The sequence below is a fragment of the Kogia breviceps genome, chromosome 9, assembly GCF_026419965.1.
Source record: "Kogia breviceps isolate mKogBre1 chromosome 9, mKogBre1 haplotype 1, whole genome shotgun sequence".
In the NCBI taxonomy this organism is placed as follows: domain Eukaryota; kingdom Metazoa; phylum Chordata; class Mammalia; order Artiodactyla; family Physeteridae; genus Kogia; species Kogia breviceps.
The window spans coordinates 43,418,035-43,443,074 of NC_081318.1; the positions used below are offsets into that span (position 1 = coordinate 43,418,035).

The 25,040-nt window shown below is 41.4% G+C and overlaps 1 protein-coding gene across 5 annotated transcripts in view; it reads right to left on the reverse strand.

Annotated features, from left to right (window-relative positions):
* The window catches only part of BMPER (BMP binding endothelial regulator), a 249,561-nt gene that overhangs the window by 172,782 nt on the left and 51,739 nt on the right, over positions 1 to 25,040 (reverse strand). For 4 of the 5 annotated variants that reach the window (XM_059074085.2, XM_067042362.1, XM_067042361.1 and 1 more), the window contains exons 4-6: positions 21,624 to 21,706; positions 17,992 to 18,082; positions 13,918 to 14,000 (exon numbers count right to left, since the gene is read on the reverse strand). In XM_059074085.2, coding sequence (XP_058930068.1) covers positions 13,918 to 14,000; positions 17,992 to 18,082; positions 21,624 to 21,706 — 257 coding nt within the window. The remainder of the gene's footprint in view (positions 1 to 13,917; positions 14,001 to 17,991; positions 18,083 to 21,623; positions 21,707 to 25,040) is intronic. The other variant, XM_067042364.1, reaches the window with a different exon arrangement.

Consider the following 25,040-nt stretch of genomic DNA (forward strand, 5'->3'; position numbering starts at 1 on the left):
TGCTTATATATTGAAATGATAATAGTTTGGATACAATGGGTTAAATAAAGTATAACATTAAAATTCTCTTTACCTGTTTCTTTCTTACTTCTTTTAATGTACTAGAAAATTAAAATTTTTGCATTTTTTATTTTTTTATTAAATTGCATATGTGGCTCACATTATACTTCCCTTGGACAGAGCAGGGTCAGAGTGTTACTAGAACAGTGCTTAGACCGTCCCATTATAAAGAAGCAACAGATAAAGGGTAGCAGCTCCTTAAGTGAAGAGAAAGAATGACTCAGACTGCAAAATACTGTCTCCCAATGGACAAAAAGGCCCTAGAATTTGAAGGCAAAGAGGCAGCTTCTTCATGTAGCCGACTGTGTTGAAGGGCAATAATCAGACACAAAGGAGCTACCTGGTAGGTTTCTCCTCAGAAAACCAATCCAGGAAACTAATTTAAAATGTTTAGGTTTGGGGGCTTCTTCCCAGGTGGCGCAGTGGTTGAGAATCCGCCTGCCGATGCAGGGGACACGGGTTCGTACCCCGGTCTGGGAAGATCCCACATGCCGCGGAGCGGCTAGGCCCGTAAGCCATGGCTGCTGAGCCTGCACGTCCGGAGCCTGCTCTCCGCAATGGGAGATGCCACAACAGTGAGAGGCCCGCGTACCACAAAACAAAACAAACAAACAAACAAACAAAAAAATGTTTAGGTTTGGGACTTCCCTGGCAGTCCAGTGGTTAAGACTTCGCCTTCCAATGCAGGGGGTGTGGGTTCAATCCCTGGTCGGGGAGCTAAGATCTCATGTGCCTCGGGGCCAAAAAACCAAAATATAAAACAGAAGCAATATTGTAACAAATTCAATAAAGACTTTTTAAAATATGTTCAGGTTCGACATACAAATGACTGTCCTAAATTCAAACAGGTTACCACTCAAAGGACTATAACTAAAAATTATTCCGCCCTGCAGGAAAGGGAAGGCATCTACTAAGTGCTGGTTACAAGGCAGGGCACTTTGTACATATCATCTCATGAAATCCTCAAAACCTAGGAACTCTTTAACTTAAAAAAGAAAAAAATGGGGGTGGGGTGTTTTGGCTCCAAAGCTCCAATGTTTCTCTGAAATCTTCTATTTCATTTCTACAACAAGAAGCAAGGAACCTGTATCCTTTTTGTTTTGCATTAAACTCTTCATGCATGGAATAGCTTTGTAGGTCCTGTTTTCCAGAGCAAGCATACTAGAGATGGAGGAAGAAAACATAAGTTTCCTGAGTATATTCTGCCAAAAAGTAATTCCTCATTTTATGAATGAAGAAAGTGATGTCTAGTGTATTCATTGATGGAGGAGCAGAGCTGAATTAAATCCCTGCCCCACTGACTCCAAAGACCATGCCCTTCCACCAGGGCCCACTGGCCAGATGCTAAGTAAGATATACAGAACCCATGGTTGGCCCCTGACTCTATTAATGCTCTGGTCATGGCTACCCCCACCCCATGGCACACTCAGACCTCTTCTGTACCAACATTTGGACAATGTTTGGAATGGGGAAGCAATAAGGGTTAACATGGAGAAGGAAGCAACACCCTCACATGTGCACAGGCCTCGAGGAACAAATGCTGCTGAAAAGGCCAGGGGACACGCTCTCTTCTTAGAGAACCTCAAAACTCTTCCAGAAAACCATCAATCTCCCACTGCCTGGGTTTATGCTAATATGGAGGCACGTCAAGCTACTGGAATGACTTTCCATCTCTGAGCTATGAATCTAAGATTGTATAATAATTGCAGACACACTAAGCCTGACCCATTCATCAACGTAACTGAGGAGCCCTGCAGCTGGAGTTCTCTTCCTGACTCTCACTGCCAGCTGATTTTACTGCCTTACCCTTGCCTTGGGGTGAAAAAGAAAAGATTCCTCTGCTTCTAATCATTGTTCTACAATCAAAACCCGCAAGTCCATTTCAGGAGCAAAGAACTTCATGTGATCCAAAATGGATGAGAGTCTCTTGCTCCTCATTCTAGACATTTTGGAGGCACCAGACATGTCTTAATATTGCAGAAAAGCTTTATGGTCAAAGAGTCAAAAATAGCTTCTCTTCACTGTTTTTTAATAAGTTGTGGCACAGCTAGAATAATAGGTAAAGACATTTTGCATTTTTAATGTAATTTATAATAATATTAACTATTTAAAAATGTTCATCATTGTGCATTTGTCAAAACTCATAGATATGTATGCCAAAGAGTGAATTTTACTGTGTATTAATTAAAAATTAATTTTTTTAAAAAGTAAATTTTAAAATGCGATGATGATAATCTATTAGTATATTAGAAAAAAATAATTTCTATTAACTGGTATTTTGAGTCTGTCCAATAACTTGCTTCCTGGGAAAATAAAGGCCTTTTCTGAGTTGGGTAATTATGAAATTATAGAACTGGGAAGGCTCTAATAAGTCCTTGTTTTACTTATGGGGAAACTGAGTCTCAGGTTACTGGGAAGGTTCCAGATCACATAACAAGCCAGTGACAGAAACAGGGCAGCACCCCAGGTCTCCTCACACCCAGGTGGCCTTTTGCCCACAACAATGTCCCCTAAAGGATATAGAACACATCTGCATGCCTAAAACCACTGAGAACAATATAGTGTAGTAACAAAAGCAAAACTTTAAAAAATACTAAAAACTTCATTGCACTTCTCCTAGTGCTTGGTCAAACGATTTTACTTAAAGATTGAAGTTTAGGGTCAACATCCAGTTTGATTATAAATGAAATCTTCCTTCAATATATGAAAATTTTGTGTTGGAAAAAACCCTCTTCCAGCCTGATGTTTTTCTGGCACTTAGCGGGCTGAGATATTAAAGACAGCTGTGTCCATTGTTTATGAATATTATGGATGCTGAAAACCTAATAACAAAACCAAAAATTCTCAAGAGTTCCCTCCCTTTCCTTCTCTTGAACTTGAAACTGAAAAGAAACATATTTCCCACCACTGTCAAGACAAGTCGCTCCTGTCATCTACCAATCACATTTCTCAACTCGGATCAGTGAGGAAAAAGCACCCTAGCATCAACACAGCTCCACAACAAAAATGTGAAAGTGTATGAAAAACTTATTTTGTCAAATTTAGGCATGAAAAAAATTAAGATATGGATCAGTATTAATGATGTGGTGAGGGTAATTTTTCATACTCATTTTGAAATTAAAATGTAACTTCTATTATTGAATTTTAGTGCTTAAAGTATAATCCTAGGATACTCCTTCATAATGAGTAACTGATTTTATTGATGTTTCACTACATTATAAATTTACTCTGACCGAAAATGAAACTGGTACCTTTTCCTCCCACTAAAAGAACGTCATGGACAAACTATGGCCTCTCTTTTTATTCACTGTGAATATACGGCTTTTTTTTCTTTTGTTTAACTCCAGCAATATTCAGAGGTTTCCAAAGTCCTTGCACAGAACATCTGGAACATAATATTGTTAATCATGATCACATTATCTGATTCTGTTATGTGTATCACAGAGAACAGAAGAAAGGCACTAGAGCAAAAAGAAGCACATACAATTATGTGATAGATGCGTTTGACACTGGATGTAAGTCCAAGTTGTTTGTACGTTTCCTGGTGCTCCTTACACAGAAGGTTCACCTTGCTCCTGGAAGCCTGTCCCCTTTCCGAAGAGCAAAGTCTGCTCGATATATATTTCCAGCTGGCTCTTCTGAACTACAGCTAGAGCACTTAGGTGGGTTTAGAAAGGATGATCCACTGCTGTGACTCAGTGTAGGCTCAGAGATGGGCTTTAGAAGACAAGGTCGAATGTGTGCATTCCCATTCCTCCCCTGTGTGTTTGGGGTCCGGCATCCTCCTATCTTTGGGAGGACCATGCTGCCTGTGATGTAAATACATTGCTGCTTACACTAAACAAGTGGTACCATTTAAAATTCCACTCAAAGGGAATGGTGGTAATTGAAGCCATTCACAGGACCACAAAGGCACTGCCACCCTCCAAACTGAACATTCGAATGACATCTAAAAGGTGCCAAAATGTGCAGTCAATTCATTCAAAGGATATTTTGTGAATATCTAGCAGTACAGAACACTGTGATGGTTATTTGAGGAGAGACCAAGCTAGCAATGAAAATGAATTGTGCTACTTTACTAAAACAGGCTGCTGTATCGAGATACTGATGGGAATGGAAGAGGGGCAGCTTAAGGAGGACGGGAAATGACAGGGAAAATGGAAGCATGAGGGAAAGGACAAGGGATGGAAGAGTAAAGGGGGTGGGGGGAGCTATGAAGCAGAAACAAGGAAAGGGACAAAGACAGTAGCAGACCCACAGATACCAGTTTTTATAAAAATTAATTTCTCTAGGTAATGATGGACAAAAAGACAAAACAATTCAGGAAATATTCTAAGATACTGTAACACACATTTAATTCTATTTTACTGACAAAATGGGATGTTTCTTGTACAGAAAAACATATGGACAGCATAGGGGGAAAGCGGCGGGTTGGTGGTGGTGGTGGGATGTATTGGGAGATTGGGATTGACATACATACACTAATATGTGTAAAATAGATAACTAATAAGAACCTGCTGTATAAAAATAAATAAATAAATAAAATTCAAAAATTCAAAAAAAAAATAGGCTATTTCTTTAACATTCGCTAATGTTTCCTTTCTCTTCCTCCTACCCCGCAGGAAGACGCATTCTTAGACTTGCCATCGTCCCGTGAGGCCTTGAGGAGTCGGAGCTCACACCACCCCCATGCCCCAGCCTCTTCACACAGCTACTATGAAGTATCCTCACCCGTTCCTTTAAAAATGCTTTAGGTTGGGGCCTTCCCTGGTGGCGCAGTGGTTGAGAGTCCGCCTGCCGAGGCAGGGGACGCGGGTTCGTGCCCCGGTCCGGGAAGATCCCACGTGCCGCGGAGCGGCTGGGCCCGTGGACCATGGCCGCTGAGCCTGCGCGTCTGGAGCCTGTGCTCCAAAAAGGGAAAGGCCACAACAGTGAGAGGCCCGCGTACTGCAAAAACAAAACAAAACAAAAAAAACACACCTTAATGTAAACAGCAGAAGATTATTATCCTTCATACACAGATTGCGATAGAACTTTAACCCCTCAACAGAAAAATGAGAAAAGCACACAATTTACAGAAGAAACACAGCTGGCTAATAAACATATGAAAGACGCTCAATTTCAGAAGAAAGCGTTAATGAAAACAAGATTCTCAAATGGAAAACCAGTTTTGGTTCAGAAAGATATACACCTAGGTACTGCTGGAGAGGACATTAGGACATGACTTATATGAGGTATTTTAGCAACACACACACACACACACACACACACACACACACACACACACACACACACCTTAAAATGTTTGTATCCTTGACCCACTAATTATACATCTATGAGTTTAGTCCAAGGAAATAATCAGATAAACAAGGAAAGATTAATTTTCGAAGATGTTTGTTATACTATTCATAATAGTGCAAACTGAAAACAATGTTCATTTTTAATTCCAGAAAAACGATTAAATAAATCATAGTATACTGATGAAATATTATACAGCTAATAAAAGTTATTTTTCACTGACTTTTTAATGAAACAGAGATATGTTCACAATATGTTAAATGAAAAGAACCAGAATGCAAAACTGCATGCAGAAGGTGATCCTACCTAGTTATATTACTATATGTAAATATGGGGAAATAAAAAAGGTTGGAAGGAAATATATCAAATCATATTAACAGTGGTTTCCTTTGAGTTGTACAATTATTTCTATTTTTCAATACATTTGATCTTTGCATAATATCATACAGCTTATAGTTGGCACATATTATCACATACTGGGCACACACAAAAAATGTTACAGGATGGTTTGATTTGGGCTTCTTTTTAATAAATACACCCAATTCAATAGATTGTAATTGTCTGGAGAGAAAAAGTGAAATCCCCTTCATCTTTGAGCACTCAATACCTAATACACTATCTAACACATAGCAGACACTCAATCATTGTTAAATTAATAAACAACTGGCTGGCTCTGAAGACAAGTGATGGATGAAAAGATGGAAGAATGAATGGTTGGAAAGTTCTTCAGTCTTTAGTAAAATCAGTATTTTTCCTGGGACTTTTCGGAGATGAAAGGGGTTCATCATGTGACAGACCTTGAAGAGAGTAAAAGCAAGAGGAAAAAATTCCAAGGAATGATATTTGCAAAGATACAATGAGATGAGATTTAATCCATGGAGCTTGTTTTTCTACCAGCCCTCAATATCCATTCCAAACTTCACTCAAATTTCTAAATGTATCTGCTTCTTAGATGGACAGGAGAAAGCAACTGCTCAAAAGCAATTACACAGTTGCCCCTCTATTCAACTAGGAGGATGAATTTACATTCACAGAACCACTGAAACTCATGTCTAGCTGAAACCAACTCCTCTATATAAACTCCAAAGAGACTGATGCTTAAACTCCATCAGTGACTATTACAAAGAATAGACAGGCCCCACCAGATAAACATTTATTTCTATCCACCTTTGGAAGCGGAAGCACTGAGCATGGCTCTATCCCAGCAACTATCACATTCTCTTTGTATAGTCATAATTTCTTGGTGAAGAGATGCACACTAAAGATCACAGTGTCTCCATTCTCCAACTGGTGTGAGGGTAACAGATACATGTTCATCATTCACTCTGCCATCATTGTGACATATACTTAGGCTGAAGGCCCAAGGCTGGAATCTGGTATGAGTTTAAACTTGCTGAGACTTGTGAACTTCCGAGAAAGGAAGTGTAATTCACATTTGCATTGTATTAATGTTCCTTGCAACAAAATTGGGGTTCTTTGTAGATGCTCACATCACCATTATTTCTCTCTCGAAATATCTGGTTGCTCTTCATTCCACAGATTCAAATGGCATGTCCCACTTTCAAATGTCTACAAACAACCATACATAGTATCTCAAAATGACACTGGTTGGTGGCAGGGAGAGGGTAGGTGGGATAGGAATGACATGACATGTGACTTTATACTCAGGCAGTTCAGGATTTCAATTCTTATTAACTTTTTGACCTCAGGCAAGCTATTAAAATTCTCAAATCTCAGTTTCTTTGTCAAAAAAATGGGGCTAATGCCACCTAGGTTACAGGACAATCTTGAAAATTAACATTAAAGCACATATATATATGTATCTGGCACAGAGTATACACTCAGTAAAAGTAGTTATTATTATCAGTAACTCCTCTATAAATAATTTGCTGATCTCTTTTCAAACTGTGTGTTTTCCTATAAATGCTCAAATGTCATACATGGAATTTCCTTTCCAACTTTTTCCCTATTAGGCTCATTTTTCAGATGGTGACTCCCTATGCAGAAAAATACCTTTACAGGGTACTTCAACTATAAACTATATAAAGAAATAAACATAAGGAACCTTAGAAACCACAAAAAATAAAGACATATATGGGGATTAAAATTCAGGGTTTGGCCTGAAAATACTTGAGAAAGGGCTGAAACAGGATTTAAAATATACAAGTTATTCCCAATATTTTTAACATCAAAAAAATTAAGCCTCCTGTTGATTTCAGAAACTTACTGAAAGTACTCAACTAGTAACACAGATAACTCAACCAGACTCATGAAGGCTTTAGGACAAGCCTTGAAGCTCCCACGTTAGTTTCCACCAATTCTAAACTAGTATATCATGAAAATTGCCCAATCCAAATCAAGTCCTTACATTAGAAACTCACTTTAATCCAGACCCCCACAAAGAACCTCACAAATATCCTACCTTTGTCCTCTTCCTTCCAAGATATTATTTTCAGGCTCCATCAAGGTAATCATCGATGACCACAGTAAGCAATAAAGTCAGCTTTGCCTTCTTTTGGTGCTATTTTCAAGAAGCAAGAATTTGACACCCCTATAACAAATAGCTGTACATTTATGGAGTCACCCTGAAGGGAATGGCATTACAGTAGACCTTCCAATAGAAGGCTGACAGAGAAATCACAATTGCTCAGATTCATTCTAACATAAAACCCCAAGATTCCGGACCTCATGGTCTAACCAAACGCAGTCAGAGCACCAGCCAAACTTTTCTAAGCAAGTTGGAGGCCCCTCCTAGTGGCCAAGTGCTATCCAGCCCCTAAGTAAAGCCTTTTTTTTTTCAATCAACTGTTCCAAACCAAGACCTTTTTGTCCTCAGAGTGATGGTACAACCACAGTGCAAAATGGAACACTACAGCAATTACATCAATATTTCAGGCTAGTTTTGCAAACTACTCTGAAGATTTTTGGCCCACACTGCTTAGAAAAACTGCCCACATTGATCTAATTCACTCGATAATTGCTCAGTTCTCCAATTTATTGCCCGGGTGTGGCCAAATTTCTCCCCACAGACAGGGAAGTTATAATGACGGTCTACCACTAAAATGCGCCAAACTGCACAAATTACCAAAAGTAAGGCAGAGGCCGTGTGAGAGGATTCAGGCATGGAGGGTCCCAAGTTCCCATGTCAGAGGAGCAGCAGTGTGGCTGGTAACATGTAACTTGCATTGCCCCGGCATCGTGCGACCACAGAAATGACGAGCTGTCCCACTGTGTCCTATTACAGGGAAGTACAATCTGAAGCTGGACAGACTGGAGCAGGGAGAGGTAGGACACATCTCCCCATATTTCAGGGCAAGGTCAACTCTGAGGGTAGAGAATTACAGTCTCTTTTCAAAGCTCTGCCACAGCGAGGGGCCCCGGTCACTGGCAGGTGCTTCCGGCCACTGCATCCTCCTGCTGCCAAGAAGAGTGGGAATCTTTTTTTTTTTTTTTTTTTTTTTTTTTTTGCGGTATGCGGGCCTCTCACTGTTGTGGCCTCTCCCGTTGCGGAGCACAGGCTCCGGACGCGCAGGCCTAGCGGCCATGGCTCACGGGCTTAGTTGCTCCGCGGCATGTGGGATCTTCCCGGACCAGGGCACGAACCCGTGTCTCCTGCATCGGCAGGCGGATTCTCAACCACTGCGCCACCAGGGAAGCCCGAAGAGTGGGAATCTTTGAGGCTTAGACAACACTTTTCAAACGAGACATCCTCAGGGAAGTCATCCACTTTCCGTACAAAGCAGTTTATAATAAGTACTACAGCGGCTGAATGTAAACCCATTCTTCCCTTCAGAAATGCAAAAGATGAAATGTGCAGGGGGGAGATATTGTAGCAGAGGGGACAGAGAGGCAGTGGGGAAAGAAAGGGAAATCAAAGTCAGCATTCATTCATTCCTGAATTCAGCAATTATTATGAAGATCCATTATGCACCAAGCACTAAAGATACAAAAGTTACCATTTTACCCTCACAGAGTTAAATAAAATCATCACACACACAAATACGTAATTACAAATAATTTTTAAATGTTTAGGAAGTAAAGTATGGGTTGCTCTAAAGGATTTAGGAACAGGACCTGATCTGGTCTTGGGGGCCAGAACAAGCTTCTGGAAAGGAGGAATGTTTGAGCTTTCAAGCAGGATGAGCGGGCATTACCTAGGTATGCGGCACCAGACGATGGAGCAAAAAGGAGAGAAGAAAGAAAAAGCAGCCTAGGTAAAGGCCATGAGATATTAGAGCAGGGCTCCTCAAACTTTATTTGTTAAAGGAATCTTCTAGAAATCTCCCTAAACTGTAGATTTCAATTCTGGGTCTGGGGTAGGGCCCAAGCTTCTGCATTTCCAACAAGCTCTCAGGTGAGGCCAACACTGCTGGTTGGGTGCACCCTTCGTGTAGCAAGGATCCGGAAGATCTTCCCAGAGACCAGAGCAGAGAGAATGAGGGAGGGTCAGTGATGAGGCCAGAGAGTTTGGCAGAGGTCGGAGGACACCAGGCTGTGCAGAGCATCTTAAGGAACCTGGTCTAAGAGGAATGGAAACCATGAAGATCTGCATTTCCTTTGTTCTCTCCAAGTAACCTCGCTAGGAGTTTCATTTTCCCTGGGAGACAGCACTTTGCAGTATCTAAAGTGTAAGTGAGAGAAAAGGTGTTTATGGACTTCAGGGGTTCTAAGAGCCAATAAAGTACGGCTCCTTCATCACAGACAGCCCATTAACAAGCCATGTTTATTAGTAAAAATCCTCAGAACTGAATACGCCTTTGTCAGCAAAAGTGATTCAGGCCGGTTAATTTGGCTGGTTTTGCAGACTGAGGACTTGCCGCTCTTTATAGAGTGTCCTATGCCTCTGTGGGCTTCCCTGCCTTCAGTAAGCGATTTCCAAGGATGCGGAGCCCACAGGGTTCTTAAAATAGTTTGGTAAAAGAGAACACAAACACCTCTCATTGGCACTTCGGTCTTTAGCCTTGCAAGCCTGAAGACTCTGGCTTTTCCGGAAATGTCTGTGCCAACTGCCACCAGCCTGTTCCCTGAAAATTTGATGAACAAAGGCACAGAGAACTGTTTGCTGTTCAGCTAGGCAGGTCATAAAAACTCAAGCTTAAACAAGGTAGAAGCAGCCGAGTGCTTTTAACCAATTGCTCGATATACTTTATAAACTATTCCTTGCTTCTGCCATAGGAAAAAAAGCATCTTCTTTCGTTTTTAAAATGAACACAGGACTCATTCACACTGAACACATGACATGAATGCACTCTGCTATGACTCAGACAACTCTAAGGAACGTCTAAAGGAACTCAAGTGTTCGCCACCCTGATTAGTACCAGCTCTACAGAGAAGTAATTCTCTTGACTCTGTCATTATTTACAATAGGTAAATGGGGATGATACAGTTTGACAAGTGATAGTGAAGCAGCACATTTTCTATGTGAATCATGATGTTACTCTCACCTAACAATCAGAGAAGCGCTGCTTCTGTAATGGGTAAGAGCGAGTGGTTGTGAAATCCTCTCCAGATAATCTCCAAACATCAGCATGTCTGAACTGTCTGGAATGCTGTATATACTATCCTGACCTAAAGCGAGGACGTAAAAGCATGCGTAAGGCATTTGTCCCATCATCCAAGGAATCCATCTCAATCAGATGAAGTGTCTTTCTGGTGGTCTGCCTGTGTCACCACATCCCAAAAACATGGGTAGACAGATTTTCACAAATTTAGAGAGTGTAACAAAGGGGGCTAGAGGTACAACACAATTTTCACGGTGTATATAATATCTACTTGAGAGGGGGTCACCTTGAAGAGCTGGCAGTTCATCCATCAGAGATGGGTAATATACACTAGAGATGCTTTACACGTCATGACTCCATGGGGTTTGCTCCAAGGCAAACAGTAATCTAATGAGAATGGGCTATATCTATCTAACAATAACTACTCTCCCGGGTAAGAAGGAGCTGGCCAGCTTTAAGGGGCAGAATTGTCACGGTTTGGAAGGAAAGAGATTACTGGTTTTAGGGTACTCCATCACAAGATAGAGATACGAAAGCAAGCAAAGACTGCTGGCTACAATCACTGAGTGCCCACTGTGCTTGGCACAGAGGTGAGCAAGATGAGCGTAAGAAGACGTGCCTCCCTCCCTGATGGAGTACACAGTCTAACCCAGAACCGGAAAATAATCCAGTAACCGTGCTACAACGGGGCAAGTGCTCACCTGGAAGTGTGTGTGTGTGCGTGTGTGCTGTGTGTGCATGTGTGTGCCTGTGAAGGAAAGATGGCACGTAAGCCAGCCAGTGAGAGCCCTGAGCCTCAGGAATACAAATGAGAAAACAGTTGCTGCTTCTGCCTGGAGGGATGGAGTGGTCAGGGAGTTGCTATGGGTGGTGATAACTGACTTTGGAAGACCAAGCACTGACCAGGTGAAGGAGGAAAAGAAAGGGATTCCAGACAGGGGCAGTGGCATGAGCAAAGAAGAGGAGGTATAAGAAAGTAATGGGTTCAGGGAAAAGCTAGTGATCCAGTGTTCTACAGATGTGCATAAGAATACCTACACGGGTACGTGTATGTACCTATACACATTCATATTCAGAGATATAAAAATACTGGTGTCCGTGTTTGTACGCACATATATGTACCCGTATACATACACATATATGTTGTAGCCCACTGTTGCTACCCACTCACCTCCTCACACCCTCACGCGCTCCGAGCCTCACGGGGCCAGAGCCAGACCGCACGTTTGCAATATTGCCTTCTAAACAAACATCTGCCCAGTTGCCACTCTCAGGACAGGGCCATCTGCTGCTAAAACATTATCTCTTTTATGAGTATACTACATCAAAAGATTGCAAAATAAAAGCATATTAAAAACCAATTTATTTTAATAACAAGCTGCAAAAAAGAAAGCTTAGGCCTCAAATTTTTGTATTCACAAAAAGAAAAACTGCTCTTATGACACTCCCGATACCCACGCCAACTCACAAATGTCCTGTCCCCAAGCAAGAGCTCCACGGTCCCCTCTCCTCGTGCTAGTAACTCACAGACTGATGTCAGGGACACAGTCAACGCCATTAGCTGCCCCTTACGTGCTGAGGGTGGCAACGTGGAGAACTAGAAAGAATAGAGGATTAGGAATATAGGAATGTAGGAGATTAGAATACAGGGATATAGGAAACAATGTAGAATATAGGTCTGGAGGAACTCACGAAGCAGGAAAGCCTGGGCAAGCAACTACATCTTTGGATTTTTCTTTCTTCAGTTGACAATGAAAGCAGGACTTGCAGGGGCCTGAACTTGGCCCTCCAGTGTGTCTCGATCAGCACGCAGTGTGTTTAAAAACACATGGAATCTGAATGCCTTGAGTGCATTTGAGTATGTGACTATAGATAGATACAGATATAGATATAAATATCCTCTCTCTTTCCCTCCTCTCCTTGCTTTCCTCCTTCCCCCTGCAAAAACCATCCCCCTTGGTCATGTTTACTTTAATGTGGACTCTCTAGGTTGTGCAGGCATATGTGCTATAGGATGGGGGAAATATTTTGGAAAAGACATGTAGAGAAATGACAAATACTATGCTTTATGATGATCCACATATGATTCTGCTTTGGTGAACTTAGGATGCTGAAGTTCCCCATGTATTTTTTTAATATTCTGAGATGAGTACTGTATGTTCTTTATTACAAAAGATTAAAAGCTTAAAAAATATATGGTTGTACTAACTCCCTACTGTAAATAACTTGGAGCAGCGGTTTAAGACTAGTTTCCCTATCATCACAATCACCACCAATGAGTTTACTCCAAATTTAAAAGACATTAATAAAAAAGATCTCTTTAAAATTATAAAATTAAAATTATTACACCAAATTCCTTTTTGCATTCCTAAGCACTCTGAAGATATCCTTAGCATATGAATTACAAATCAACAATGCCTAGAAAGGCAAGTCTATGGTTTTGTCTCACTAATCCCTTCTCCGCCCTGAATCCATGGTTTAGAGGCATTTCCTCCTGTCCGTTCCCCTCAACATAATTGACCAATCCTCAGATCAGCTTCTCTCCGAAGCAAGCTGCGTTTATCTCCATCTGCTTTCCATTTGACTGCACTAAAGAACTCAACAGCTGCCTAAGCAAGAAGCTTCTCGGGCCCAAAGAACAGAGGATCTGTGTCTTCCCAAAGAAGAATGTAGGTGGAAGGAATCAGCCTCTCTCCCTCACTCTTTAGACCAGCGGTTGTCAATCAGTTTTCCAAGACACACATGGCAATGTCGGCAGACATTGTTGCTTGTACCAACTGAGGGGCTGAGTGCTCCTAAAATCCAATGGTAGAGGCCAGGGATGCTGCTAAACATCCTACAACGCGCAGGACAGCTGTCACCACAAAGAACTACCCAGCCCAGAATGTTAACACTGCCAAGGCTGAGAAAGCCGCCTTAGAGTGATCAGCTTTTCCCTTGGTTCCACATCAGGAGGGAGAGGAGGAGAGACCATAAGGAGACTTAGGGCTGCTCTTGGTGAGTCCCAGCCACAATCGACTAGAAGGAACGCCCTTGGAACATCCAGGGCAGTACTTACAACACAGGAACACTTGGTACATTTGTCTCCTTCTGGCTGAAATTCCTCCCCTTCTCGGTACTGCACCCCCTCAAACACACAGCCTAGAAAGCAAAGAAGAATTTCGATTTAGGGCAGCAGCCTTGATTCAGCTTGACACTATCCTTCTATCCACTGCACATCCATCCCCACCTTCACCCCCACCTAGCACAGTGTCCTCTTCAACCAGAGAACAAGACTGCTTCATGGTAAAATGATAGATAGATAGATTGATAGATAGATAGATAGATAGGTAGGTAGATAGATATAATAGAGATATAAAATTTTATATATATACAGAATACAAAAGATTGACATAGGTCCAGAAACCCGAAGATACTAGGAAGCAAGTAAGACACTGGAAGCCAGGTCAGCCTAAGCAGCATCAGTGCAGGGTTCTGAGCCCTGCAGAGTCGAGGAGCTCACCAGGACTCCCCTAACCACAGCCAGGGAACCAAATTCCAGAGGGGTCAGAAGAGGCAAAGAGAAGGTCAAGCAGCAGAAGTCATGGATGAGTTAAGGAGCAAATGACACGAAGAGCTGCCACTTGGAGAATACCCAGAAGTGCCCCCAGCCTCTACCAGACCCTTCACACGCCTGATCTCACTCCATCTTCAGTGAGCCTACAAACCACAGACTCTTATCACTGTCCCCATAGATGAGGAAAACATGGCCTAGAGAGAGAAAGCAACTCACTCAGCTGGGCAGGTGCCAGAGCTGGGATGTGAACTCAGCTCTGACCCACTGGCCGTACCATACAGAGGGTCAGGCACCAAGACAAGAAAGGACAGAGGCAAGGCTGGAGGTGCCACACAGGTTCTCAATCCCACCCTGTGTGCTGTTAAAGGGCCTAAGATGCCCCGACTAAGTTTGGCTAAATATGGGACCAAAAGCCCAGGAGGTGCCTCCTATTCAGAAAGAAGACCAGGTCCCGGCTGTATTCTCAAGTGATCTCACAGGTGACTGGAAGCACAGGCTGGCCAGCAACCCTGTGTCACATGGGCCATGGGAGGCCACCGTCAGCTAATGGCAAATCCACTTCCCTCAGGACTGTCCTCACGAGGTACTTTGCCAGAATAGCTGAGGTCACTTTCCACATAGTAGACAGTGCTGGAAGCAGCACTTCCAATGGGTGAAACTCAGCAAAGGGGGCTCTTGTGAAAGACTGACTCATGTCCCCTGAGAGTAGGTGTTCAAGGCCTGTCCAATGAAGTCATCGACAGAACCCACCAAACTCTCAAAGCAGCTGGTTCCTGACAAAGGGAACATCTGAACATATGAGCATTGCCCATAACCACCTGACCTGACCACTGGACCTATTCATTTTAAAGCTATAGATATGGAGCCCTTTGTTCAACTGAAAGACACGGGGACAAATGCTACTGAAGCTGAATGGTTGAGTGAACTGTGGCTTTAAGGTCTTTCTAATGCCCACACCCAGAGCCAGTCAGTCATCAGCCACCTCTTGCTATTCCCTTTGATGCAGGGAGACTTGCTAAGCTTGGGACCCTCCCAGTGGCTCTATCTCAGCACCGTTAATAATGGCAGGTGCCCAGTCGTCTCTTTTCAAAGGACACTTCCAACAAAGGGTCTCCAATGCTTTCATATATGTTTGCACCGCTGGTTCTGTCATACGGATTGCCAGACAGGTTAACTGCACAATCTACATTTGACCATTTAAATAAGGAAATTTTAAATGAAAATTGCATGCAAACTGTTCCCATCACGACCCAACCTCCTTGAGCAAAGAGTCAGATGAAAAGGAAGGAGCAGACAACCAAAAATGCCCTGAAATCTGTTTCAGGAAGAAACTGACCACAAGCTGTATGTGTTTGTCATTATGTGGAATACCATTCCATGATCAATGACAGATGCCAATCCTTCTGAATTACAAGGATAATACCCCAAGGCTTCGCTTAACTGTCCCTATTTAGACTTGGCTGAGGGCTCCTTCCTAAGACATAGGATAATGCATTCTGGATGTGGCCTCTTCTGAGTCTTCTGATTTGCATCCCAAAGGTTGGCCTTTGAAATTAAGGAGAGAGAGTTAAGTTGATTCTTGACCCCATAACCAAGGGCACAGGTGTCAGGGGGCTGGTGTGTAGCACTGGCAAGCTAACTTTTAAAGATCTGCCTCCTAGGGCATCTGGACCCAAGTTGAAAAATTATCACAGTGTGGGGACAGGGGGAGGTAGTGCAGTATGGGGCCCAAGAAAGAAAAGGGGCCAGACCCCAAGCCCACCTTTAGCCCTTACTCACTCCTGGGCATTGGGCAGGTACTTATCCTCACTGAGTCAAATTTCTTCCTGGATGAACTACAGACAGTACCTCACCCTTCACTGGGATGGTGTTGGGGCCTTAGCATTATAATATATGCAATCACAGAGCTCAGCCTTTCCTTCCTGGGAACTCAACTCAAAAACAAAGTGAGAGAAGCAACTGCTCAAATATGATAATTTCAACTGCTAAAATAAATTCACTCTGTTTTTGTATATGCACACTTTCAAAGGCAGACTAAAAATATGACTATCTCCTAAGTGAGAAGGAATATTATATATGCCAAGCTGATTCTATATCAATAAAGCAACAGTCTACTCAACAGAACTGAATTAATATTTAAGAGCTTCGATATCTTTTAAATCTCTATGGCATATAAAATTTGCTCTGTTATCAATCTCAAGCTTGTCTGTGTACAGAAATTTTCTGGGAGGCCTGAGTGCCGCCCTCAGAGGTTCTGATGGAATTGGTCTGGGAGGCAGCTTGGGCATCAAGATTTATTTTTTAAAACTTCCCAGGTGATTTTCATGTGCAGACTAGAGTATTAGTGAGCTAACCGAATAAAGATCCCTTAGGCATTTTAGAGGATGGTTACATGATGTAAAGTGCATTCAGAGGGGAAAAGTACTCAAGCAAACTCTGTTTGATAGATACAAAATAAGTGAATTATGGAAAGAATTATTTTACTTTCAACTGGTTTCTGGCCTTCACATAAGCTTATCCAATAATACAAGCTTCACAGAAATCCCAGTGTGAAAAGGAAGTTTGGCTCAATAAAGACTGTCCAGGGAACTCAGAAAGGTTAGAAGGAGTGGAGAGAGACTGTCCTTATTGTCATTCAAAGATGAGGGAAGGCTGGACTCTGGAAGGGCCCCGGTCTGTGCACATAGCACAGTGTGTAGACAGGAAGGGACCAAGAGCTCATCTTCGCAAAGCATCCCATGGTGATGCCTTCACCAATTCCCGGCAAGGTTCGCAGTACAGAAGGCCCTTTGGAGATCAACTTCAAAAGCAAAGAGAGGTAGTTGTGAGTATGGCCTCCAGTGAGGAAAAGCACTCAGAGTAAAACCCAAAATGCAGAACATCTGTTGAAGTGCATGGGCCAGAGGCTTAAGGGATCAGAAAAAAATCTCTCACCTCAAAATCCCCAGGCTGGTGCCTAAAGGCAAGAAAAGATGCAGGAGGCCTTTGGAATCCTGTTCAGAAAAGTAAGAGGAAACACTCCACCCACTGGAAAGGAAAGATCCCTTTGCTGTCACCTAGGCCGTGGGACCCTCTAAAAAGACAGTGGATCCCTCTCACTACACCATGCCGAAAACTGAGACCAGCAAAGCCCTAAGGTAAATCCTCTTAGGGACACAGCTCTCGGTGTTCAGAAAACATCTGGTCACCTCATCACCAAGGCGAGCTCTGGCCAAGGTATTGCAATATGAAGCAGTAAAAAGACATTTCTGGAAGCAACGGAAAGCCACAGCCTTTCCTTCCAAAATAAGCGTTACCTGTGGCCCTGTGGAGTGGAAAGCAGGCCTCCGGAGCCTGAAGCATCCTTGCCAAGACCTACAGCACGTCGCAGCCATCCCGGACACGCTAGAGTCCAACCGGACCTTTCTATGAAAAGGAGTTTGCTCTCCTAACCCATTAGGTACACAGACGTAAAGTGAGAAAAATTCCAGTCAGGAGTGGGGAAAATCATGCATTCCTGTGAGAACCCAGAGGGATTTCAACAGTGTTGTACTACACCAGGGAGCCTCGCCGCCTTCCCCTTTCTGAGAACGTTACCTGGACAAGTGGGGCAGCACTTTCCCAGATGCTTGGAAGGGTTTTTACAATGAACGACACATCGCACCTCAGACTCTGTGACAACGCCTTCCTGAAAAACAGAACGCCGCAAGGAAAGTCAGCCCAGAATTCCCACTGAGGACTTACTCACTTTTGGAAAGTAACCAACTTAGTAGGAGAAGAATTCAAACACAAAAAGTGCAAAGGTGGGATGGGTGTCAGGTCCAGAGATATATGGCACAAATGAGGTCTGATGGCCCCAGCTCGCCCCGTCATAAAGTGCAAATCCTGTACCTGTTCTCTTCCCTGTCCTAGTTCTTTCTTCTTGACTCTAATTTCCTTTCTTTCTTCCTCCCTCCCTCCCTCTCTCTCTTTCCTCCTTTCTTTTTCTTTCTTTCTTTCCTCCTTTCTTTCTTTCTCTTTCTTTCTTTCTTTTTCTTCCTTCTTTCCTTCCTTCCTTTCTTTCTTCCTTCCCTTCTTTCTTTCTTTCTTTTAAATCTAGTATTTAAAACCTGCATGCTGTCAGTCAGTAGCTAACAGAGCCTAGCTGTTCATTCACAATTGGTTTATTTTCTATATTTTCTGTAATTGTTATTGCAATTTAAGCCATTAATTATAAGGCACAGAGTACAAACATAATATTCCGGACTGGCATCTGGAGACCTAAATCCGCACCACCCTTCTAGGAATAACTAGACACCAGCTCTGCAATCTCAGAAATTTCTCTGGGCCTCACAGACAGTGTGGCTGTCAGTCATCAGATGAAGAGAGTACATAAAACTATTTTAACATTCATATTATGTTCTGTCAAAATAGATACTTTTGGTCTTAATAATGAAATCAAGGGACTCATTTGCAAACTGATCTTGGTACTCTAGTATTTTAATGTCAATTGAAACATTTTTTAAATTACTTTTCAGAGTTGGTCTTTGAAGGATTTTTCTCTATATTCTCTACCCATTTTATAAAATGTATTTGTATGTTTGTTTGTTTAATTTTGTTCTCAGGGGAGTGGTAAAAAGCTAAAAAACTATGTAACAATTTGACAACTAGATAATTTTCTTCATCGTTTCTGCTACCATAACTTCTCGATCCAACAAGGAAGGTTATATCCTAACTGCCTTCATATCTGTCAGACCTGAGGCTTCCACTACCAGGGGAATTTATTGTGGTCTATATCACATTTGCAAAGGAAAAAAATGCCAAAATACCGGCAACATACAACATCAAAAAAGGAAATGGGCTTTAGTTATGTAACTGAAGAAATGCAAAAAGCCCAGGATCAATTTCCCTTTAGTATCTGCAATCCAGATGGAGGATTCAGGTTACTTCCCAGCATGAATTTCCTGTCTCTGATCTTCAAATTTTCCTCTTCCAGTAAGACACTAAAAGTGGAAAATAAAGGTAAATTTTCCACCTTCAGAACTCCTTCAGTACAAAGACATAAGAAATTAGCTAGAATTCAACTCAAATGGAAATAAACCGGATCATTAGACTAGCTGTTGTCTGTCTGCTATCTAGTTGTACCCAGTACTTGTAGGCTCAATCAGAAGTGTTTTAAATGACAGTGTTGCTTATTCTTACGACCACCCTGTGAGGTAGTACTATCTCATTTTATGGGGGATGAAAGTGGGGTCTAGAGAGGTTAAGTAACAAGTTATGTGAATGGCAATGCTCAAATTTTACTCACTACACTATACTCTCTCTTCTGTTACTGATTCTACACCCTGAGAAGAGAAGATCTTGGAGAGAGAGGTTGCAATTGTGTCATTGTGCAGAGGAGCATCTTAAAGGAAGACTTCCCTGACGGGTACCAGTAAATGGTTGTTTCCTGCATTCATAGATGAGGTCTCCTGCCCTAAAGAAGGAAGAAAGTAAGCACAAGTGGGAAGGTACCAGCTGAGCAGAGGAGCAGCTTTTTGTAACTACTTTAACAGAAGTTTGCTTTTATGGTTATTGAGTGAAATAATATTTTGAAACTAGCTAACAGGGCATAGGCAAAGTATTATAAAAGGAGAAAAATTAAAAGGCAAAGTTCATTCTTGGTAGCTAACGTCCCCTTTCTGAGCTCCATTCGATAGTTCAGCATTTCCTGACTCCCAGGGATGTTGGTCTTTAAGATCTCTTCCAGTAATAATTCTATATTCCTGCATCATTCTCTCTGGCCACTGGTGAATGGCTAGTGACCAAAGCTGATATTCACAATTGATGAGGGCTTGATGTGTTATTCAGTCAACAGAATATTCCCTCCCATATAATAGTTTCCATTTAATTTAAACAAAGCCTTCATCCAAAGGCAGCAAAATTCACCACTGGTCCATGCAACTGGAAGACTGTCAAGACCTCTGACTACTGTATAAAAATGTTACACTACACTCCAAAAAGCATGCAATCATCTTGTTTAAAAGACAGTGTAACCATGGCTTTCGGAGTGTCCCTCTCAAAGATTGGAAATCACATTGGTCAAGAAGCAGGGTGAGGATGGGGTGATGCAAATTTCAGAATGAATGTGGACTTTTCACGTTATTAAAAGTCATTGATGTCATTATTTTGTTCCATAAAGCTAATTGCATGTATAACCCAGGGTACAAATTCAACAAATATTTATTGAGTCAATTAATCTATTATTCATATCTATTCTAACTACTACTTATTTTCATAAATAATTTAGATTACTACATAAATAAACTGAACATTTAACTGAACAAGAAACTGAAGATCTTATGAGTGAACATGCCCACCGCTTATGCAAAGAACATGATTACATAAAATTCAGATTTCAATTAAATGTCAATATACTTGCGATAAGATCAGAGAGAAATATGCATTATTATACTAACCTTGGTTCCCCTTTAAATGCAAAAGTATATCCTTGAACAGTGAAATGAGACTGGGGGAAAATGATTTAACAGCATCTACTCTACAGAGAAAATTTTTTAAATTATGTCAAAATTAGATGAGCATTTTTTTAACAGAGTATTTCTTTAAAGAAAAGGAATTAGACAATTTCAATTCTTCATTTCCCCTTTGGTTTATCTTGCCTGTTTAAGACCTGTAACGATTACAGCCACAGGGAAACAGTGCTCTTTTCAGAGTTCAGCAAGCACCAGGCACAGTGGACTCCCTAGGACCCAAACTGGTGGTTCTTAAATTTGTTGCATTTAAATCATTGAGGTTACAATGTACTAATTGCTTTGATTCAGCACAGTCTGCAGACTGGCTCCAGCCCAAAATGTTTCTAAATCAAAAAAAAAGGGAAACATATATCCTGTAACAATACCTCTTTCTGCTAATAAGAATTCGTGTTTTGCAAAGCTGACTCACAGGAAGACATGAATTTTCCCCAAGGACATATGCATCTTCTCAGAGTTTTTCCAGGCACAGTTTAACAATGGTGAACAATTCTGCTGTGCGTTTCTGGAAGCAAGTCCCATGCAATATCTATCCTGGAACTGTCTTGTTATGGTGACTGTCACGATAAATTTGGACAAGGATACAGTTGGTTTTTCATTTGTTTCTCATTTTTGTTTTGCTTTTTTCTTTGGAGTTTTGTTCTGTGATGTCTGAAAAGGGTTTCTGAAGAGGACTTTATGGATTTCTTGTCACTGGAGAGTAAAATAGGTGGACTTTACCTGGCACTGGCGCAAGACACAGGGTTCAGCAGGACGCTGCCATTTGAAGGAGCTGTTATAGGTACTTCCTTCATAGGTACAACCTAGACGAAACACAGAAGCGGGAAGAAAGGCCAGGAATGAATGTGGGTTTCCTTTATCTTTGAAGCAAAAGAAGTTATGTCTTCTAAGCCAGAACTAGCGGTCATAGGAACCACCATGCTCCTTGGCTATTTTCCTCCAAACACTACTAAGACTTTTGAATATCCACCTAGCTTTCGCTTACATTAATTCTTTGACTACTGAAAAGATTAACCTCACAGACTATATTTTCAAATGGAAAACCACTGATTGATGAATTCTCTTGGCCAAAATGCATAACCTTGTGACTTTATTTACACCTAGTTAAGTATGAGGAGGACCAGGGCTCAAAACACCACTGTGAAAGGGGATTTTACACAAGACTACATGAACTTAAGATTGCTGAAGGTCAAGAGGGCAATGTAAAACATGGTAAGAAATAAAAGCAAAAAATTAAAATATAGCAAATGATTGCAAAATTCTATACCCATCTAAGACTCCTGACAAGCTACTGTCTTCAACAGATGAAATCTTCCAAGCCTTGCCTCCAAGCTCTAAGAGCTAGGATTTCATATTTCACTTTGATTTTACTTTTAGGTATGAACTAGATTAAGGAAATCTGAAACTAACAATGTATGGATGATCACATGTTAATTCACTAGCCAAAACAGAAGTCATGCTTATTCATTGGCAAAAACAGAAGTCAAAGGCCAGAGATTCTCAAAACAGGAAACAAGTTTAAGTCTCTGTAGAAAGAGCCAAAGAAATAATGATGCAAGGATCACAACCTAGATCTTGAATTAGTTTGCCCAAGTAACACCCTCCACCTTGTGAGTTACATTTTCGGGGAAGATGCACCTGGCTATGCCACTAGTAACTGCACAATAGATTATGAGGAACACACCAGTAAAATGGGATTTACCAATTATAGCCCATCTGCTTAGCCCAAAGAGTACAGCAGGAGGAACACACACATGGGATAATGCAGAAATAAAAGGGCCTGCCCCTCTGTACCAGTGACTGACTTCTGCCAAGCCAATCAACCTCAATTCACGTAAGTTTTTCTTGTCCAAGATACAAAGAGGAGACTCACCTCCTTCTCTGAATTCTTTTAGATACTGCAGTGGTAATAAAACAAAACAAAACAAAACAAAACAAAAAAACAACCTCAATACATACAAACAGAAAAATAAAGGACTTAATATTTCAATAGATGTTTTCATAAACTTGGAACCATGATTTGAATTCCCAGAGAATTATGAATGACTGAAAAGAGCTCAGTAACACTCTTCTCTCTAGTTCCTACAAATCAAATTACTAAAGTACACAGCTGATTGGAACCATATTAGGGAAATGCTTTCACTCTATATTTTTTAATTTCCTTTGCATGAAGTGTTACAGCGATAAAATGTTCAACCACAGGAACGCCTAGCACACTACAAATACTTATGCCAAACCCAGAATGAACACAGTAAATTTTCAACAATGAAAACAAGTATAAAATAATTTGGGCTAGCATAAATCTTACGGAACAAACGCACTTACAAAAGACGTGCCATGCGCATGTCTGATCCACTACCACTGACTCACTCGGTTAATAAATAACTTGTTCCGAGAGATGGAGGTGGGGAAAGCAGAGGACCAAATCCAATTCATGTTAAGTCCAAGTAAATATGAAATGCCTGCCAAGTCTGCCAGTGGAGTTTCCAAATATGTTATATATTTTCAGCCTCTGGATTTAAAAAAAAAAAACTGAAAGAGTGGTTTTTATGCTGCTAATAGGGCAGGCAAAGAGCTTGCTTTTTTTACTTTGAAGGAGGAAGTGCACTACAAGCCCATATAGACCAGGCAGGAACTGGTCTGGGAACTGGTCTGCCGTTCCCAGACAATGCCAGGCCATGTGCAAAGGGCTCCTAGGAGTAGGGCAGACCTCTCTGGATTGTTCCACCCAAAATGGGGTAAAAGGTATTGGCACCAGTGGTCCACAATGCAGGGAACCCAGCAACGTTTTCTGCTTCAAATAACTCAACTGGAAGGCAGGCTCCTCCACCACAGTTTAACATATAAAGACCCAGGCAAATTATGATGAGCTTTATTGCTTAACTGCCCTTGTTGACATGTCAGTCTACCACACCTGAGTCCATATAATAGATTTTCCCAAATGTCGGATGAGTCTGAATGAATGAATAGACTCAAAAATATAGGTGTTAACCTCTTTCAAAAGTACAATCCATAACTTACCTACCCTCAACAGCATTGATTGGTTTTGGAGACTCCAATAGACAAAGCATCCTAGTAGATTTCATATGTAAGGGATTCTTGGGGATAAGATAATTTTAGAAAGGACATTTTCACTGCTCTTTAGGTTCATGTTCTAAGATAAACACCTTAATGCAAGACACTAACATGAGCTGTGTGAAGACTCACATATACATACAATCAAAGGGAACCTCAGATTTACTCCAGAATTACTTCTAATTCTCTCTAGGGCAAATTTCTTTATAATAAAATCTATTTACCACCAATTTTATGCTGCTAATAGGGCAGACAGGCAACATCTTGTCCCTCTTTTCATTGAAACTCCAGAGGAGGAATATATTAAATAACTATTATTGGCCAGGGTAGAAAAAGAGGCAAAGCAAATTTTCCATCATACATTGAGGCAGTGTTTCTCAAACTATCTCTAGTGAAAGGTTTGTTTTGCCTTTGTTTTTCCAATCCAATGTGGGCCAATACTTTCATAAAATATAATAGGACTTCCCTGAAAAAGAAGAATAACCTGGAGAGACTGTCCTGTGAAGTCATAAGCTTGGTTTTCCAATGTGGGGAGGAAAATGCCACTAGAAGTCATTTCCAAAGATGAATTCCAGGGACTTCCCTGGTGGTGCAGTGGTTAGGAATCCGCCTGCCAATGCAGGGGACACGGGTTCGAACCCTGGTCCGGGAAGATCCCACATGCCGCAGAGCACCTAATCCCCTGCTCCACAACTACTGAGTCCGCGAGCCACAACTACTGAAGCCCGCATGCCTAAAGCCCGTGCTCCGCAACAAGAGAAGCCACCACAATGCGAAGCCTGTGCATTGCAACGAAGGGTAGCCCCCCTCGCTGCAACTAGACAAAGCCTGCACGCAGCAACGAAGACCCAACTTATATACATATATGTATATGTACAGCTGATTCACTTTGTTATAAAGGAGAAACTAACACACCATTGTAAAGCAATTATACTCCAATAAAGATGTTTAAAAAAAGACCCAACTCAGCCAAAAATAAATAAATTTATTTTTTTTAAAAAGAGGAATTCCAAAAATATTTTCAGAAATATTATGTAAATAACCCTCCAACAGAAGAAAAGG